General features: G+C 39.5%; 1 protein-coding gene across 3 annotated transcripts in view; it reads left to right on the forward strand.

Annotated features, from left to right (window-relative positions):
* Window positions 1-21,087, forward strand: part of DCLK1 (doublecortin-like kinase 1) — a 354,978-nt gene that overhangs the window by 316,654 nt on the left and 17,237 nt on the right. For 2 of the 3 annotated variants that reach the window (XM_011943027.1, XM_011943029.1), the window contains 3 exons: window positions 819-899; window positions 13,129-13,242; window positions 18,328-18,401. In XM_011943027.1, coding sequence (XP_011798417.1) covers window positions 819-899; window positions 13,129-13,242; window positions 18,328-18,401 — 269 coding nt within the window. The remainder of the gene's footprint in view (window positions 1-818; window positions 900-13,128; window positions 13,243-18,327; window positions 18,402-21,087) is intronic. The other variant, XM_011943028.1, reaches the window with a different exon arrangement.

Below are 21,087 nucleotides of genomic sequence, written 5' to 3' on the forward strand. Positions count from 1 at the left end.
GAAATTAAATCACCCGCTTCCTGGGTGGTACTATAAAGCCTGTGTATGTAAGGAACTGGATAACGCGTATCTAACCATTTTGTGACATGGGAACTTCTAATCCAAAGTGGACACTTGCATAGCATACTCATCGTTAAGACCCAAGTAGAGCATTCCTGGTCCAAGTCCATTTGAGCTCATAAGGAAGTTCCGTTAATTTCAGGATGATAAAATTGTTTACCTCTTAATAGTTCTGTTTTTGTATTGATTTGTCTGGAAATTGTTGAAGCAATTTTAACATATTTCTTTAGAATTCTGTAGCTACTAAAGGATCAATTCTATCTTGCCACCTAGCTGTTGGCAATTCTATGTCATTCTTCCTTTCTTTCAAACCTAAGTATGCTGTCTTGAAATTAGGGGGAAAATTTCGTTTTTCCTTTCAGCTGCGAAAGTGAAATTTTAAGTAAAGTGTTTTTTTAAATGTGACTTCTATATTAAACTAATTAATAAATTTGTCTTTAACGTGCAAAATGCTAGACAAAGAAAGGAATATTAATTCCTTAACTTGTATGATTTGTTTCTTTTCTACAAACATTTTTATGAAATTGATTTTGATATTAATTTTTATTCAACCACAAGCTATGTATTTATAATTCCAACTGCTTACCATTTGTAACTTTTGAAGGTGATAAGTAGCCATAGGTAAGTGGAGTGGATGTATTTAAGATTTAGAGCTTTTACAAATGCTTTTCGAAACTAAAAGAGAACTCTTGCATTTGCACACATCCAGCGTTTCACCTTAACTTCAGATTAATGGACTCTAATGTTCCCCTTCACAGGAGCTCATTACCATGATGCTGTTGGTCGACGTAGATCAGCGATTTTCTGCTGTTCAAGTCCTTGAACATCCCTGGGTTAATGTAAGTGACTTGCACCGTTTCCTATGTTCTCTCCTAACATTCCTTTTAAAAATCTGTTGCAGATTTTCTAATGCTCTTGCCTCCTTTTGAAAGTGTTGTGGGCCAGGTGCAGTGACTCAAGCCTGTAATTTCAGCCTTTGGGAGGCCAAGGTGGGTGGATCGCCGGAGCTCAGGAGTTCGAGGACAGCCTGGGCAACATGGCAGAACCCGATCTTTACCAAAAAGTATGAAAAATTAGCTGGGCATGGTGGCGCAAGCCTGTGGTCCCAGCTACTTAGGAGGCTGAGGTGGGAGGATTGCTTGAGCCTGGGAACCAGAGGTTGTAGTAAGCCAAGATCGTGCCACTGCACTCCAACCTGAATGACATCTAAAAAGAAAAAGAAGAAAAAAGTGTTGTGTTTCATTTTGTTCCTCCCCCTCATATGCGCCAGGACAGTTACAGGATCTTAGACTTGTTCCACGAGGGCATCTGATGTATCCATTACATTTTATTCTGATGAGACTGCCTTCTAACTGGTGAGGTGCCAGTGGCCTCAGTCTTCTACCCCACAACCTGCTTTCTGAGGTCCAGATTAGAGCTGAATAATCATCAAGAAGACATAACAGACTTTCTGAATCAGTCCTGCTTTTTGCATGATTGATTCCTACCAAAAGTACAAGTGACCTAAGGATTTCTGCATACAGCTTGGGCTACTCCAATACAGCACTTCTCAAACTTGAATGTGCTCACAGATCACCTGGAGATCCTGTTACAATGTAGATTCTAACACAGTAGATTGGAGGCCCTTCATTTCTAAAATCTGCCCGATGCTGCCTCTGTGGCTGTTCTTTGAGTGCAAGGGTCTAATGATATTTCATTAACTATGAAGGAATTCTCTAGAGCACAGTCATTATTTTTTAACTTTGTATTTCTCTACAACGGATGGGTAAAATTAGTTTTGATTAATAATACTCATAGTTGGCTGGGCGCAGTGGCTCACACCTGTAATCCCAGCACTTTGGGAAGCTGAGGTGGGCAGATCGCTTGAAGCTAGGAGTTTGAGACCGGTCTGGTCAACATGGTGAAACCCCGTCTCTACTAAAAATACGCAAATTAACTGGGTGTGGCGGTGCGCACCTGTAATCCCAGCTACTCAGGAGCCTGAGGCATGAGAATAACTTAAACCCAGGAGGCGGAGGCTGCAGTGAGCTGAGATTGTGCCACTGTACTCCAACCTGGACAAAAGAGCGAGACTCCATCTCAAAAAATAATAATAATAGGCTGGGCACAGTGACTCATACCTGTAATCCCAGTACTTTGGGAGCCCAAGGTGGGCAGATCACTTGAGGTTAGGAGTTTGAGACCAGCCTGGCCAACATGGCTAAACCCTCTCTGTTAAAAACAAAAAACAACAACAAAAAATAGCTAGGCATGGTGTCATGTGCCTGTAATCCCAGCTACTCGGGAAGCTGAGGCAGTAGAATCACTTGAACCCAGGAGGCGGAGGCTGCAGTGAACAGAGATTGCACCATTGCACTCAAGCCTGGGTGACAGAGCAAGACTCTGTCTCAAATAATAATAATATAATAATAATAATAGTAATGCTCATAGTTAATACTGATAGAATGCTTAACTTCTAGAGTCTGCCAGAAGTATTTTAAGCATCTTATATACCTTAACTGTATTGTGTTTGTACTGATTGTGTTCTTCCCAACAACATTATAACTTTGCAATCTAGTTTCTATGGTAATCCCCATTGACAGATGGGGAAGCTCCATCATTAGGTCTAATGGCCAGAATAGAAGACAGATATAGGCTTGAATATATATATGGACATGGTCATAGAGGTGGACAATCATAAAATTGTCAGCTCATTGATATAAATTTTATCAGCCTCCCTACTGCACTGGATCATCTGGCTGTACATTGAAGGCAACAAAATGTTCCATTTCTCTGAATTGTCACCTTGGTGAGTGGTCGACTGATTTGTTTTGTTTTGTTTTCCAAAACAACAAAAGCTTGAGGTCAAGGCATGATTGAAAGCACAGTCAGCGTGTCAGGTGACTACATATGGGGTGACAAAACTTGGGATCTCATTCATGTTCTGCCGCTTGATGGCCATAGGTCTAGGTTCCAGCATTCTACATGTCTGAATGTGATTCTTCACACTCCAGTGGGAGGTTATAGACAAATAACAGGAGAATAGACATGAAAATAAGCATGTAGAGCTATGCACTGAGGTTTATTTTAAGGCTTCTCATATAGCAGAATTTTCTAACTGATGTACAGACATGGAAAAATAGTAATCCCCATGGCCCTAGGGACAGTGGGGCTGTACAGCCAGTATCCAGGAGTGGTCACTTCCAGCCTCAACAACATCTGCATTCAACCCAGGGTGCTAAGCAAAAATTGTCCTTTTCTATGAAACTGAAAAGATTAGGAAGCATCTTACTTGAGCCTCATAACAAGCCTACAAGATAAGCCAGATGGGGATTATTGTACCCATTTTACAGATGAGGAGACTAAGGCTATGCAGGGTGATTTTCTCAAAATAGCCAAACTTGCAGTTGAGCCAGAATTTGCAGCCAGATAGCCTCACTTTCAGCCCAGGTGTTTTAAAGTCCCATGCACCACATTACATCTACTCCACCCTTTGTTATACATGAAAATGTGGTAATGTTGTAAACAGGTAGGTATAATATGGACATTGTCATCATTGTAATGATTGCTAATACAAGTCAGCAACCTTTCCAAACTCACTTACCCAGGTCATGGTACCTTTTTCTTAGCTGTGTGGGGAGGAAGAGGCACAAGCCAGCTGTAGGCTCTCTGAGTGGCAGTGGTTGGTTCTGACTGATCCACGTGTTAATGCTGTATGACAAAATGCTCTGATTCCTAGTGCCAATGGTTCAATTCAGTATATATAACTGAACACACTCATCTATTTGTGCAACTATTTTTTTTTTTTTTATGATGCTTGAAGAGCCCATCCTTTGTGAGTCATCCTTGTTGTTACTTAGGCATTTTATCTTTGCTCAAATTGTTGAAGAATGGTGGCTTGTTTCACGGTTTTTGTATTTGCGTCTAAAGCATGTTTTAACATGACAGACGCAATGCATTGTGTAGCTAGTGTTCCGGAGAAGTCAATCTTTTAGGAATTGTTTTTCAGATCTTCAATAAACTTTTTCCTTAAATTTCAAAGAAAAAAATAAAAGCCTACCATCCATAAATTGTCAAATTGCGTATTAGCTCTGGAAAAGTTGAGACAGGGTAACCACACAGAAGAAACTAGACAATCTGAATTTGACATGTGGCCTTAAAAGGCTCCTGAAGAGCCATAGAGGAAAGATATTCATAGATGACAAATAATCATTTTAATTTTGCTTTTTTTTGAGACAGGGTCTCACTCTGTCACCCAGGCTGGAATGCAGTGGCACAATCATGGCTCACCGCAGCCTCGACCTCCTTGGCTCAGGCAGTCCTCCAGCCTCAGCCTCCCAAGTAGCTAGGACCCCAGGTGTGCGCCACCACAACTGAGTAATTTTTTAAAAAATTATTTGTAGAGATTTCTAAATGCATTTTTATTAGAGAGACACAGTGTGCCAGCCCTGCCCTCTAGGAACAACGTCTGATACAACCAAACAGTTCCGGGGTAGTGAGAATGGCTACCCCAGTCTGCTCTGTGGGGAGACTTCCCAGAGCCCAGAGAAAGAGGTGCCAGAGCTCAGTCCTGGAGAAGACTGGGAAGAAGATATCTGACAGTCAGTTCCAGCAGAATGTGCATGTTTGCTAGAAGATAACTTTGTATAAGTGTGAGCAAATTTGTTTATATACATGAGGGATCTGGAATGCTGTTGGAAACAGCATGAATCTTCCCGATTCCAGACCAAATGGCCCTATATTAATAATATCCCAACTCAACTGTGGTAAAGAAACAAAATGGAGAAGACTTCTGGCTGTTACCAGTGAAAAAATAGGTTACTCATGATGGCAATATATACATGTCTCAGCAGTAACTTTCTGCCTCCTCTACCTGGTTTTGTGCACATTTTTACACATGATACCACTTTGCTGATAATTAGGTTCCATGGCTCCCTCTGGATCTTAGACTTCTGCTGTCCATTTCAGTTTTTCCTCTCAGATTTCCTAAAGGCATTTTCTAAAAGAAAGGAGAGAATTTAAGTAATCATCTAGGAGATCAAAACCTAAAAAATAATACCCTTTCTGTAATTAAAACAGACCATCCTAAAAAAAAAAATTGGTTTTAATAAAAGCTTTTTAAAGTCTTGATTGAGTGCTTAACTTTTGAAATTATCTTTGTGAAGTAACTAAATCAGAAAACAGATTTTTTCTTCATCTGAAAATAATCAATGGTTAAAAGGAAGCTTTCACAATGAGCGTTTAGTATTTGTTGACGTCTCCAAGTACAGCAAATGAATGACCAAGCAAATGAAATAAATAAATTAGAGATTTCAAAGAATATCTGTTTAGTAAGACATTTAGTGTTTGGCAATCAAATTATATCTGATTACCACAAAGGAGAGAAGCGGGGAGAAAAGTACTAATAATTATGTGAACCCTAAGGACGTTGTCAAAAAGTTCTTCCTCTGCTCTCATTAGTTCTAATTTTCTCCATTGCTTATACCGTGACCTTTTTACTTGGCATACTTGGAATTGAAAAGGCAGTCTTGGCTGGGTGCAGTGGTTCATGCCTGTAACACCAGCACTCTGGGAGGCTGTGGCAGGTGGATCATTTGAGGCCAGGAGTTTGAGACCAGCCACATAGTAGAGATAGTAAAGCCACATCTCTACTAAAAAAAAAAAAAACCAGCCCAGCATGGTGGTGGGTGCCTGTAATCCCAGCTACTGGGGAGGCTGAGGAATGAGGATCGCTCGAACCTAGGGGCAGAGGTTGCTGTGAGCCAAGTTCGAGCCACTGCACTCCAGCCTGGGTGAGGAGGGAGACTCTGTCTCAAAAAAACAAAAAAAAAAGAAACAAAAAAAAAAAAAGAAAAGAAAGAAAAAGAAAAGGCAACCTTATACAAAAGTAGAGCATAGGGAAGCAGAAAGAAAAACCTAGTTGACAAAAGTCACCTGTTTTAGCCTCACTCCTCTAAGGAAGCCTAGAGATTCCTCCAAGCTCACCTTTATTTTTCACACGTCCTGGGTCTGAATCCCGCCATGCTCCGCCGTATTCGTGCCCTTTGCTCTGTTGTTGAAAGAGTCATGGGCAACGCCTCTCTGTAGATGGTTCCGATGAGACACATGAACAAAGTCATCGTCAGTAAGCAGCCACGTGTCTGGAAGAGGAATGTAGACTCGTGGAGGGAGCATCAGCTCACTCGCCTGTGTGACCTTGGGCAAGTCTTTTCTCTTCTTCGAACCTGTTTTCCTATCTATGAAATGGAGAAAATAGGATTCTCCTGTCCACTTGCGGTAGGATGGGAAAAGGATCATATGGCTGAAGAGTCTGAGAGGGCAATCTTAAGTCCTAGCACCTTGTAGATACTTAGCAAATATTTGGTGAATTTGAGTCTGAGCCAGATGACAACTGTTTCATCCATTGCTATGTGCTAATGAAATGCAAATTGTCATTAATGTTGGTGAATGAGAAGCTTGATTAAGGAAGAAAGACTGTCACCCCCAAACATGATCCTGTTTGTGTGTCACAGATCCAGATAGATAATAATGTGTGTCACCAACTCTGTTACTTTCTCCAGCATCACAGCTACTTTGTTTAATGTAGTTACAAAATGCCAACAGAAATTATCCCAGCTACGTTTCTTTACCCTATTACCCATCTAGTGGAGAACAATATGATTTAGGCACATTTATTATAATATAAGAATAAAATAGGCAGTAATATATCTTGACCTTTCCAGGAATTGGAAAGAGGGTTGAGTCACTTTCCCCACAAATGATGCTTTATTGATAGAAAATGTAGGTTCATGATAAGTTCATAAACAGAATTGACATTTCCAGAAAAAAAAATTCTTATATATAATTAGGATCCAGTTATCATCATTGTGATATTTTAAATATATTGCTGTCATTCTATTTTTATTTTCAAAATGTTCATCTACCTTATCCCAGAGTTATTCTTCTGATACTCTAGGATGCTATAATTTTATGAATCTGTGTTTTACATCAAATTATTCTGCCAATTTTACTGATTTAAAAAACTGAGGGTTGGGCACGATGGCTCACACCTGTAATCCCAGCACTTTGGGAGGCCAAGGCAGGCAGATCACCTGAGGTCGGCAGTTCAAGACCAGCCTCACCAACATGGAGAAACCCTGTCTCTACTAGAAATACAAAATTAGCTGGGTGTGGTTGCTCATGCCTATAATCCCAGCTACTCGGGAGTCTGAGGCAGGAGAATCACTTGAACCTAGGAAGTGGAGGTTGCGGTAAGCCAAGATCGTGCCATTGCACTCTAGCCTGGGCAACAAGAGCGGAACTCCGTCTCAAGAAAAAAAAAAAACAAAACAAAAAAAACTGAGACTCAAAGGAGTCTAGCCTGAAGCCCACTGGAGCCTCTAACACAGGTCTGATGTCTGGGTTTTGCCCCCAGACATTCTGATTTAATTCATTTGCACTGGCTCCCTGGCATCAGGACTTTTAAAAGCTCACAGATGATTATAACATGAGACCAAGTTCAAAAACTTTTGTACTAGCAGAACAGACTGGTTTAAATAAATCAAGTATAGTTGTTTAGCCAATTGGAGACTTTCTATCACCTTCCTGGCCTTTACATTTTAATTTACCTCCTATATCCCACCTACATCCTCTTTTGAAAAGATTCTGCTAGGTCAAGATATCCAAAAAGAAAAAAAGAACAAGAGAAAGAGAAAAAAAAATAGAAGTCTGGATAATCTCCCAAGATATTCTGTGTTGACTAATAAAAATCAGCCGTACTCACACACACAAAAATGTAAACATTCATCTTATTGTGCTGGTAGAATTTGTTAGAAATTAAGTGAAACCCAATGACACTGTAATAATATATAAAACCACTTATTTATATTCATAAATTTTAAATGATGCCATGGAATTTCAGTTTCTATATGGGCATTTTATCCTGTCCTTGCTCTAAGATAAATCTTAACTTGCTTTACATTTTCTCCCAAAGTGCAGTGTGAATTGTAGACAGAGAAGCCTAGGGCCATGCGGAAGAGAGTCAAGGGGACTGGGGGTGCCGTGCAGGTGGGGATGCTTAACAGGAGTCCAGCACACTGGGAGGTGAAGCGGAACTGCTATTGAAGAGTCCTTTAATGACCTTGGAATTGTTTAAAACTAAGTGGGAATATTCTAGCAGTAAACTGCTCAAGACTGCCATGCTTCTCCTGAGTTTACAAATATTATTAATAATAGAGTCTGGCAATGAATACACTGCAAACCAGATCCTTGATTCAAAACCAAAAATCCACAAGGGGATGAGAATTTTCTAAAGCATGACGCCTGAAATGGTTTCCCAGAGGAAAGTGAGGAATTCACACTACAGAGTGACTTCACATCCGTTCCCCTGCACGCCTCCCCACAGCTCTTCCCCAGTAACCCCTGGAGAAATGGAGACCAGGAGGCCAGGTCTCCTATGGACACTGGTGAGAGTTCATTTTCCATTTTGCAAACTCATTTTGTTCGTGTCAGTTGCAATGCTCTGCCAAGTGGAGGATGGGAATTTCTAAATCAATAACTACTAACCTCAAACCACAACCAGCCTGTGTCAAACTTCAGAAACTACCACCAAACCAGAACGTATGGTAATAATACTACAACTGTTTATAAGATACTGCCAGATTTGTCACGTTTAGGAAATTCATAGCACATTTTTGGCACGCAGTCTATTCTGAATAATGGTGATGAAGATGTAGATATATAAATGTATGTTTTTAACATCCCTATTTATTTTCTTGATGCATGACAGTAAGTTAGCTAAATCTCCGTCATCCATCTGTATGGCGCAGGTACAGATTAGATCCCTGCAAAGCCAACTGTTTAAGTATTTTTATCCAATTATGCTGAAAACCTTCAAAATTTATATAAAAACACTGCAGACTTTTTCATTGTCATGGGTTTGTGTGTGTGTGTGTGTGTACATGTATATGTTTTACCTACTCCAGCTGAGACACCTTATTTCATTGGAAAAAAATCCTGGAACGTTTTAAGATTTATGAAGTCAAAAGCCTCTCTGACAACTTGTGAGAGTTGTTTCGCTACTTGCATTGCTTCAATGTGAACTAATAACCCAAGGGAAGCTCAAACCTTCACTGGAATTTAAAGCTGGAGGCCTTCACCTCCAGGCCCCAGTATCTGAAAGAGTTGCTAGGAAACTTGACAGGAGATTAGGACCAGGACAGGGCTGGGAAATGATAAGGAAATCCATTGTGAGGAGGCTAGAGAGCAAACTCCTAGCTCAAGAACTGGCAGTGGAGGGAAAGCCAGGTGAAGGCAAGTTTCTGAAACGATGCCAATGGTGGGGAGTGAAAAGAAGGTGGGGTTATTCAGCAACAGCTGAATCTTTCTCAGTAAGTTAAGTAGGGGCTGCTCTTATGAAAACCCAGCTATCTTTCCCCATATTTGCACCCAGGCTGGTAAACACAGCCTGTGCCAGTCACAGGGCAACCCTGTTGGCTCCGTGCAACTTTATTCTGCCCAGTGTCAGCCAGGCCTTGCTGCACTGCGTGCTGCACATAGGATCCTAGAGTCCTGGCCCTAATAGGTCACGCTGACACATCCCAGATTAGTGGACACCCGGTCTCCACTTGACAGAGAATTTCTAAGTGTTCCACTGGGCCCCGGAAATGCCCACAGCATCTCTTTTATTCACCACCGGATGTTTCCCAGGCTCCATTAAGTAGCGTCCAAATATTGTCTGGTTTGGTCGGCCCCTAATTCAATTCTCCTTCCCGCTCACCACTGTGCCACTTTCATCGTGGAAAAGATGATTCACTGAGTATTTCCATGGAGCAGTTAAGCAGCCCTTTTGTAGCTAATGCCATGCTAATGAGCATCCTCAATTCATGCAACCTGGTGTGGGAAAAAGAACAGAGTTTCAGGCCTGGTTCGATGCTAACTCAACCACTTTCTAGCTGTGTGATGTTGAGAAAATGATTTCACCTTGCTGAGCCTCATTTTGCCCATCTTCAAAATGGGACTAATAAATAGACGGAAGTTTGAGGAGGAAAGCGATCGTACATATAAATAGCAGTTAATGCTTGTTTCATCTTCCTCGCCCTGCCATACTCTTCTCATTTCCCTCCCCTGCACCTCTGCTCATTCTCTCTCTGTTTCATCTTTGCTCCAGAGAAAGAGATAAACCTATACCTCCCCAAGGCAAACCACTTCACTTCTACCCTCCGTCCCTACCCTGCCCTTTCTCCTATCTTTCAACTCTCCCTTTTCACTAGCTTCTTATCCTAAGACCACAAATATGCTCAAGTTTCTTTCATCCTAAAAAGAAAAACCTTTCCTCAACCTTCTCCACAATCATGTTTTTCAAACTATCTCATCTTCAAAAGCTTATTTGTTCATTTTGCCCAAGGTAGCCTGAAACTCTACAAAGAGATGGCAAGAAGTGCATGTGTAATCTTGGGGAGTGAGGCCACTAGGGTACCCAGGGTGGCCCCTTTCATTCTGGCAGAACCTGACACTCTGCCAAGGCATGATACTAATATTCAGAAGACTTTCAGTATCATTTTATCCCTTGTCAAATGTTGAAAAACTCTCAAAAATTCTAACTTAGATTCCAAACGCTATTGTCCAACTTAAATTCCAGGGGTTGTTTCATTCACCAGTTGTTTTTATTTGTTTGTTTGTTTGTTTTTGTTTTGAGGTGGAGTTTCGCTTTCGTTGCCCCGGCTGGAGTGCAATGGAGCGATCTTGGCTCACCACAACCTCCGCCTCCAGGCTCAAGCAATTCTCCTGCCTCAGCCTCTTGAGTAGCTGGGATTACAGGCATGCGCCACCATGCCCAGCTAATTTTGTATTTTTAGTAGAGATGGAGTTTCCCCATGTTGGTCAGGCTGGTCTCGAACTCCCAACCTCAGGTGATCCACCTGCCTCGGCCTCCCAAAGTGCTGGAATTACAGGTGCGAGCCACCACATTCAGCCTCATTCACCATTTTAATAAAAACATTCTCTATATACACCATTGAATTCACCCTTGTGTTTAGAACTCTGGATGCATAATCCTAATTCCTTGTAATTATCGTCTGACTTCTCTTTTACTTGTAGAGTGAACCAAGAGCTGGATAATGTACTATAAAAATACCTCAGTAAAGGGAAGGTAGTCCTTCACATTTCTTAAACCTACAGTCCTCTTATTAAAAAGCTGTATTCCTAATGGAGATGAAGACTTCAGTTCTGGGATCTTTTGGGTACTCATTTATGGCCAATCTTCTCCTGTTTTTTCAGCTTTCTCTGTCATTACCATGGTACATAAACTCTTAACTAGAGACAAACTGTTTGACTTCTTGTTTGGCAGACATGACTTTGTAGCTTCCCACCTGCACACACTACACACCAAATATCACTGTCCCTCCTCTCTGCCTGTCAACACACTCTCCATCATTAAGGGCCAGGTCAAGTCCCATATTCCTCATGAAGTCGGCTGTGCCTGTTCACAACAGAAAATATGCCCCTTCTCCTCTGAACTTCTTTGGTGCATCTAGCTGAGCCATCCAGTCATGCTCCTTTTTATCTTGTTGGCCCGTTTCACGATTTTACATAGTGTGTGCGTATTTTGTCTCCTAATTAGCCTGCAAGATGCTGGTGGACAGAGATCACATCTTCCTCCCACATTCTGCTATTCCTAACATAGCCCTTGACAAAGTCGGCACTTCATGTGGCCCTGCTTCTGTTCCCTCCCCAATAGCATCCCCACTCTACTGGAATTTCACCTTGTTTCTAACACCAAAAAATAGACATAGTGCAAGTTGATATAGTGAAAAAAGCATTGGGGGTTTCCAGAAAAGCCAATAGAATGGATCGTGCTTAACCCTGGGATAAGTGCCTTGGAACAGGCCCAAGTTATGAAGAAAAGAAATGGAGCAGAGGGTCTAGGAGAGGAGGGTCCATGCCTGTCTTTGCTTGCCGTCGTTTCTCCCCCACCTACTGTAGTGCCTGGCCCATGTAGGCATGCAGTTAATATCCATTGAATAAGTGAATGCCCAAATGCTGAAAGAAAAAGCAAATGCCATGTGGAGGTACCAGCTCGTGCAAAAGGAGCCAGCACATTATGCTTGAGAAGCAGCAGACTTATTTTCCTGGGTGGAACCAAGAAATTACCTGCACAGTGATGGAGAGGAAGAAGAAAAGAAAAATAATGAATGGCATCGAAGTGATTGCCAGGAGTTTCTTTTTAGCAGTGAGTTGCAAACATTCTATTATCTGTTCATTCATTTATTCCACAATTGAGCATCTACTATGTGCAAGGCTCTATGCTAAGACCTGGGGATTCTATAGTGAGTGAAACACAGTCTCTGCCTTGAAGGATCCTGCAGCCTTTTCATCATGAACTCTAGTAAGTGGTGGCACATACTTATGACGCTGGTTATTGCGATTCTAACAGTATTTAATACAAGAGAACCATGTATCCAGCCTCAGTCATAGAGGGCTCCAGCAGAGAATAGAGACCTTGGTTAAAGTGAGCTCCAATATAAACTACATCATAATGACAGATGATTTGAAGGCAGCAAGAAAGATTTAAACTTTAAGGAAGATCTTTCTACCTGGAAGGCTGCCTGGGATTTGTAGTATGGCCAAATGAGTAGCTGTGGAGCAAGCCTGAGTTTATTTATGGGCCATGCAGAAGCCCAAGCTTGCCAGCCAAGACCCTTGGCTTTGGGTCTAAATAATGGGTTAAGAGGAAAAAAAAATATTAAAAAGAAGATGTTCACATTGAATTTTTTTTTCTGGTCATCTAGATTAACTTGCTCTTTGACATGTTCCTAGAGCCGTGGTTGGCATAGATTTTATTCGAAACCAAAAACAGAAATAATTTTTTTTTAATTTAGAGACAAATCTCTGAGGGTCAGATGACACAAAGCAAATTAATTTTAGAGCAGATGTGGAAATGAATGAGACCTTGGAGCAGTACTTCCAACAACAGTGTTTAATGAGTAGACATTGGTTGGTTTATTTCTGACATCTTATGAATTCACTACCTATGACTCAAAGATTTGACCTTCATTTTTCATTTATCTTATTTTCTTTCATTTTCTCTTCTCTTTATTTCTTTTTCTCCAGGATGATGGCCTTCCAGAAAATGAACATCAGCTGTCAGTAGCTGGAAAGATAAAGAAGCATTTCAACACAGGCCCCAAGCCGAATAGCACAGCAGCTGGAGTTTCTGTCATAGCAGTAAGCATCTGAAATATCCACCTATAACTTTTTTAAAGCAACCCACCTAAGAGACAGGCATTACTCAGGAGATTCTCCAGCCAGAGACAGCAGAATGGGTCATTTCTTTAGACAGCTCAGCCACTTAATACACTAGAGGAGGTATGGGACTTATATATATTACGTGTTTCTGCAGATCATTTCCCTCGGCGTCACATCATTATCCAACACCTCCAGGGTGTCTTGCAATATATATTAATTTTATGATTTATTTATTTAAAACCGAAAGCCTCCCCCCTGCTGGACTCTGTGCCAACACAGACTTTTTGGCTCTAAGAAAAAGAGTTCATAGTGTCCTTTTGCTAGAACCTAGAAAGGAAAGGCAAGCTGAGAGAGACGACATTGCAGGGAGAGCTTGGAACACTATGGATCTTGATACTAGACCTAAATTAAAGTCAAAGCATAGCAGAAAGCTACGCAGTGAGATTTTCAGTGAAATTGAATTACTGTGAACATCCAACGAAGTCATAATGTCTTCCTCCTTAGAAATTTCTGTTCTGAAAGCTGAAAGTCTTTCAACATTTACTATTTTATTGATGCGGCTGCACAAGGCCTTTTTTTCTGTTCTATACATGCAGACATACACTACATGCAATTTGATCACAGCTCTAGGCAAAGATTAAATTGGGCCGAGGAATAATGAAACCTCATATTTCCTGGTGTCATATTCTAGAGTAAATATATTCAAGTTCCAGTTACTTGAGTTTTTAATAATTTCCTCTTTTTTTTCAGAGTATGTAAATTTTAATAGCATATTCAATCTGAAAATCACTTGAGCTGTTTTTCTTCTCCAAACAAAGAATTTAAGACACTGTGATGTGGACTTTTTCAAAAGTATTTATGCTATTAAACAGTACCTCTCACTCATGAGCAGTACTGAATATTTAACTTCTCTGGGTGCTTTTAGTTTCTTTCTTTTTTTTCTTTTTTGGTTGCGCGAGAGCTCTAAATAAAACTGAGGATAAACAAGTGATCTGTTTGACACCACCAGTACCAGATCTGGGTTACTAAATATTTGATATGAGGTTCCAGAATTTGCAAATGGTACGAATGCATGCATACACGCTCTCGTACTGTTTGCATTTCATGTTTCTTCTTTGAACCCTTTCAATAGTGATTTACATGTGTGTGAGCAACTGGCACATGTGTCAAGTGACAAGGAATGCCCACTCTTCCAGATGTTCCTCAGTGCCGCTGAAGTTTTAAAATTGCAAGTTGTTCCTGCCCTCTATCTTCAATTCTTTCTAAGAAAATTCAATGTAGAGGTAAATTAGCCTCTACATTTTCCCTAGATGGTCAGTGTTCTTTGTTCTGAGCTGATATTCAGTCAGTAATTTTTGAAAGCAACAATCTCATAGTGATTCTCTACTAAACCAGACATTCTAGACTCTGTTTCCATTGTTTGTTCAAGATATAAGTCTATTCCAAACATTTGATTCCACAGTTTTCTTTTGGAATGGACTGCCAGCACGCTTGTCCATGAAAGGGACTGTTTTTCTCCTGCTAAGGGCTTACGGCTGCTAGAGAGAGTGCCTATTCCACCTCTGTCATTTTGATTTTGTTTTCTTTTTTCCCTGGTCTTTTATTTTAATCAGTCTTTGGTTAAGTTTGCCTTGGTTGCTCAATATGGGTTTGTTCACAGTATTCTAGGAGTCTTACAATGACTAAGAGCAGGAACGTCAGGGCAAGTTTCCAATTGACAAACAGCACATATTTGAGGGGAAATCCTATTTTAATCAAAGTTGGATAAATTCTGAAGCCTTATCCATATGAATTCATTAAAACCTCATCTGGGTGGATCTTAAAACACTCGTTAGTATTTGAAGATCAAAGATCCACTACTTTTTTTCCTAAATGTCATGATTGGACCACTTTGAATGCAATTTTGAATGCAAGTTTCTCAATTCATCACTAACACGGTTTCCATGGAAACTGCACAAACTGGTAATATACTTACAAATTGTAAAGTGGGCTGTGTAATGCTGAGTTATGCATTGGTTGCATGCTTGTTTAATATTTACCGTTGCAGAGGTTTTTGTCTTTTTTAAAATAATCATCAACTTAATTCAGATTCAAAATAATTGGCTGGTTTCAGAAAACTGTGTCTTAAAAAGTGCCTGTCAGATCTACAGCACAATTCATATGTTAACCATCAGCATTAATATTTCAAACATAAAAGAGAATATCAATGTAGATTTCAGAGGTTGTTTTAAGAGAAACTGGTCTACCATACTATGTACATTTAGGCACCTTCTCCAGAATGCTTTTCTCTCATAAATATCTCTACCTTCTGGAAGAACTCGGCCAAGGTCAGTAGCCACAGGGTGGGGCTGGGAATTAGAAACTGGCTATTTTGGCCCCTTCATTTTGTTACTTTCAGAATAGCACTGGATATATCCAATTATATTGCATAACCATTTATTCATTCTTAAAATGCAAAGGCTATCAGGGGACTATCATAGGAAGAAGAAATCCTGGCATTAAATAATATTCCAAAGTATGACTGCCAAGAAAGACTATTCTGCTATGAAGCAAAATAAGTGGGAGGTAGAAGAAAATTTTTTTTATAAATGATGCATTCTATAAAGACTATTTGATAATTTAATAATTTAATATAACGATTAATTTGCTCACATCATTAAAAGTTCAGGAATTGATATAATACAGTGATGAATTCTATTTGATAGATTTGCAAAAACTGATTTCAGCATAAATTTCATTCAAACAGAATTTTCCTGGGTGTATATGCTCTCCCCAGAGGCTACAAAATAATGTATTTTAAACTGCCTTTACCATGGGACTAATAGTTTAGAATTACCTACACCCTTTAGAATTTTTTAAAAATTATTATTTAGGATGTAGTGTTAGTTTGTGGTTTGGTGGCGGGGTGGGGGGAACCAACAATTAAATAATTGATTTTTAACTAGTATTTCTCATTTCTTAGTTAGAAACCTAATTACCTGCTAGAGATCACTAATGCTCATAAGAGAATCTATGACACTTTTTTCTTTCTTAGAATGACGAAAGAAAAAGAAAAAAGCATACTGTCATAACCGGCAGCCTCTCTCACAGGTGTAATTTATGATATGAGCATAGTTTAACATGTACTCATGTTCTGAACTGTAGTGTTTTTTATTCTGGTTGTCATTTTTTTCTTCTGCTTCACACTCCCTACATTATTGAGACCAAAGAAAGGGCAAATGATAACTTTATGTTAAGGTTGCAAGAGGGCCTCGAGTTGGTTAGGACAGTAATTACTAGTTGGAGGTTCACTGGGATCACACACCCTCCTGAAGGAGGAAAGGTGCTCTGACATTATTAGGTCAAGCCATGGGATTAGGTGGAAGCTATTGCATTCCTTACAACTGCAGCATTCTGTGCCTCTCAGAGACTCCATTGTCCCTCTGCTGCCTTTCTCAGTAGTTGGGGGATTTAAAAAAAGAGAGAGAGAGAAAGGGAAACAAAAGGTTATTAAAATGCAATTTATAGACATAAAATGAATTAGAGATGACATTTTAACGGTGAACTTTTTGAGAGCTGAGGGAAGAGAGAGAGGCATTATTAGATTTGCTCAGCTTGATGAAGAACCGATGACTAAGATGTCAGTTCCAATTTATTTTTCCTCATTTAACACTGTTTATTATTTTAACCAATAATTTTCCTAATGCTTTAAAGTTCTTCCTTTGCATTTTGCTCATGCAAATAGAGCATTTCAGTCTAATTGAACAAATCCATACTAATCAGCGTGCATATAATTGTGACGCTGGGAAGCTTAGTCCTAAAATGAGACCTGTTATATGACACTTTGCCTGTAGATGGCAATAGAAAGCTAATTACTAAGTAGCTGTCTGTGGCCAAGCATACACCTTCATCTTCCTGAAAGCAAGTATACTCAATTTTTTTCTCAATAAAAGGAAACATACATTTTTTAAAAGATTAAAACCTCACATTGCATTTTATGAACACTTGGATAGCCTAGTTTATCATCAGAACACCAAATCCTCCAAGCAGTTTTTAGTTTAAATGCCTGGTGCCCTGGCATGTTTTTGAAATACCTTTGTGAATTCAGAAGTAGAAACTATCGTCAGCATCACACCAGTAACGCACTTGAAAGAACACGTAAGCCTCTCTCTGAAGAAAGGTGTCCAAGTCGCATCCTCTCGCGGGCAGAATGGGGAAGCGGGCACGCAGCATGTTTAGTGTTCTTCAGGTTTGGGGGATTGAATCTTTCATTCCCAGGTAGCCAAAAGCTAACATCTTATTCCAGGATGAACAACTTTGAGAACTTCTCCTGTCTTCTATTTATTGTACTTTGTGTTAATCATAAGCACTTAACTGTACATATGCATTTTTAATACACAGCGAAAACTATTTTTTTGTTTTACTTCATTTTCCATATTTTCATAGAGAAAATTTATTGACTGTTTTATACTCTATCTTTTTAGTTTAGAAATGTAATTAAGATTCACCTTTAATTAGATCATATACCTTTTATAAAAAGGAAAAGAAAAGATTCACCTTTAAGACTAGCTCTGCTTTTGAAGATTAACTCAGAAATGTAAATTGCTGTAATTAATGAGGTTTCAAAACTTGATTCTTTTCCTCTTTCATTTCATAGCTATGAAGCCCTCAAATTTAAGCCTTATGCGGTAATACTCTATGGGGTCCAATCTGCTTTCTCTTAAGTGGCGAATACTGATTTCAGTACTTTATTGAATTGTGAAGCATTTTCTATTCTATGGCATATGAAGAGGTATTTGTATCTTTTGAAATTGAGAGGACATGATTAAAATGGTCATTCAAAAACTTGTTTGATGAACTAGATCTATTTGAGCAAATTGGCCTCCAAAATATTCATGAGGGATTAGTGTCATTTCCTGCCTTTTTGTTTTCAGTATGCAGACTTAGGATATTAGCTAGTTACCCTGCAGAAGAGGCATCGTAACTATATATACATATAGAATCAGTGAAGAACAGCTTGGTCTGGAGTCTTAATTCTTTAGCACAATGTTGATCCACTGAGTTGCCCCGTTTCTCTCTGCTCAGCTGGACCACGGGTTTACCATCAAGAGATCAGGGTCTTTGGACTACTACCAGCAACCAGGAATGTATTGGATAAGGTATGAGATGGTGCAGCTCAACAGTCAGTGTTTCCATGGCAACGTGCTGGCAGTCTCCATTAACCAGTTCCTTCGGTGGATAAACATGCTTTTGATTTGTTATCCAGTCCATATGCTGCTTTATCGGTTTCATTTTAATCTTGATTGAGATGCCACACCCCCTCATTCCTTTTTTTCACCCATTATTCACACTGACATTTGCCAGCTTTCTTTCCATTGCACATGCTCAGTATCAATTTTCCTTATGGTTAAAAGGACAGTATATTTAGTGCTAATGCCAAAGCATTTTCCTGATGTTGCTAATTAAAACAATGATTTCCAGTGCTCTTCTGTCCCTTAACAAATGGAAGAACAATAGCACGCTAGTGTGTGTTCTATAGAAGTATATACTGTCATTTTAAAGTCATCAAGCCCAACCTTGACCTGATTAGATGGATGACAATGCATTTACACTTTAGTAGTAGAAGCGCCTCAAAGTACAATGGGCTATAGAATGCATTGTGTGTGTTGGTAAGCTTGTGTTTTCAAATTCTCCACCTTTTTGTTTTGTTTTTGTTTTATTGTTCCCTCTTCCCCCTGGAAATCCCTCTATGTATTAGCTATTGCATGAATTTATTTTTCAATATTTTGTAACTGTCAGATTATTTAGCCGGCTTATCTGCTCAAGCAAAAGGGATTATGGGAGGTGTCGATTTTTTAAAAACTGGGTTAAGAATTCTATCCAATCGCTTACTATTCCAGTCAACTGCCCTGGCATTTCCTTCAAGGGGCATTGTTTATGTCTCTTTAAGTTATCCACAAGCAGGATGGTTTTTGATGGTTTGAGAAATGAACTCTGAGAAATCCTAGGGAGCTTGTTTTCTCCATCTTAATGTTTCTGAAATGATCTCCAGGTAACACTCCACGTCTTAGTGTTTGAAAAAAAAATTCCATTGGTTTTGGCATTTGTTTTCTCCAAACTATGGAGCCTATCTGTAGTAAGACAGTAGCTGTCTGTTATTGTTTCATGGTTAGACTGCAAAGTTTAACCAAAAAAATAAAATATATATGTATGTGTATATATGCATATATAATGTGTATGTGTATATATATATTATATATATATATGATTTTAGCCCCAGTTGTTACTCCTGGTTATTTTTCTATAATCAGACACTCAAAACATAGTACACAGGAAAGCAGAAAGGGGCATACCTTGACACATGATTCAGATATACTAAAATAATGATCATTTCCAAATCTGTTAAAAGCAAGAAAACACCCAAAGCTCAATAAAATTTTCTAAGGTCATTTTTGACATAGAGGGCTATTTGTGTCTTCTCCGTTTACAATGCATGTAGGAGTTGCACATTCATTTATTTAGTTTACCTACATAATTGGCCTTGTAGATGTAGAAAGAACTTAATTTTTGACTTTATTTTGGAGAGAGGAGGGTGAGTTCATCATAATCTGCCTTTGTGCAGACCCTTCTTTTTTGACTGTATCACGGAAGAGAATTCATCCATCTTTTACTTTTACCTGAAAGAATATATACTTCCAGAAGATTGCACCTATCAGGAATGCACGTCCCTATAAATTGTCACAAACTGAGCATGCTCCTGTAGGCAGCACCCAGGTCAGGCACAGAACATTCCTAGCACCCTGGGGGCTCCCTTCCAGGAGGGTCAGTTCACCTCAAAGGTAAACATTGACCCTAGAGTCTAGCCACATTAATTAGCTTTGGCTGGTTTTGTACTTTAGATAAATTGAATCACACCATGCTCCATCCTTTTTAAATTATGTGTCTCTTAATGTCAGGAATATTAACCAGAGATATAAGTGTAAAGTTAATATACAATTAAAACTAGGCATCAAGTATGTCTAATTATAGTTGTGCACATTTGTATTATAAAAATTACACATATAAAGTCACCTAATTTCAAAAACTTCTGGAAAATTAAATTATTAAATTTATGGGATTAAGGATGGGAACTAAACCCCAAGTAAACACAATAATTAATAAACATAGCCAAGTATAAAAAGGCCATTTAACTAAAATCCTAGTGATGGCTCCCATCAGCAGACAAAATGACACATCCCTGAATAATGGGCAGGAGCAGATGGGAGATAATCTCTTTTTTCTTGCACACATAAACTGCTCTGTTTTCCAGCTGGGGCAGTAACAACAATGTTTATAGTTAGTGCTGTACCGAACAGCGCACCCAGTATGTAAAGCTAAATTGGAGAAATGATGCTAAAAACTCATCGGCATATATGCTTAATTAGGAAGTTTTATAATGCCATTTAGCCCCAGAACGTACACGCTCTCCTTACTGATTGCAAGTGCTTGCCTTTTATCTCCGCAGAAGTGGGAGCATTTGTCTAACCATGGTGGCAGCCAACTTTCTAACATAAACAATCATTACAGGCGAGCATCCCCGCTCCCAATTGTTGTGTTTAAAGCGCTCATGGCTGTTTTTACTACTGTAAGCAGAACACTTGGGAGTCGGGCTTGCTTTTTGTAAAGCAGATCACATAAGGGCACAGGCTGGGAAAACCATCTCCTCAGGGTGCCCAGAATGGGTCTGTCCCTCTTAACTGGCTTTTTGGTGATTATAGACAAATAGTGGGGGTTGTTTTTCCCTTTCTCTCCATTCTCCAGCCTCATACCAGAGAGCTACTTCCAAGGGAGCAGCATCCTTCACTT

This window comes from Colobus angolensis, unplaced genomic scaffold (genome assembly GCF_000951035.1).
Source record: "Colobus angolensis palliatus isolate OR3802 unplaced genomic scaffold, Cang.pa_1.0 Scaffold214, whole genome shotgun sequence".
Taxonomy (NCBI): domain Eukaryota; kingdom Metazoa; phylum Chordata; class Mammalia; order Primates; family Cercopithecidae; genus Colobus; species Colobus angolensis.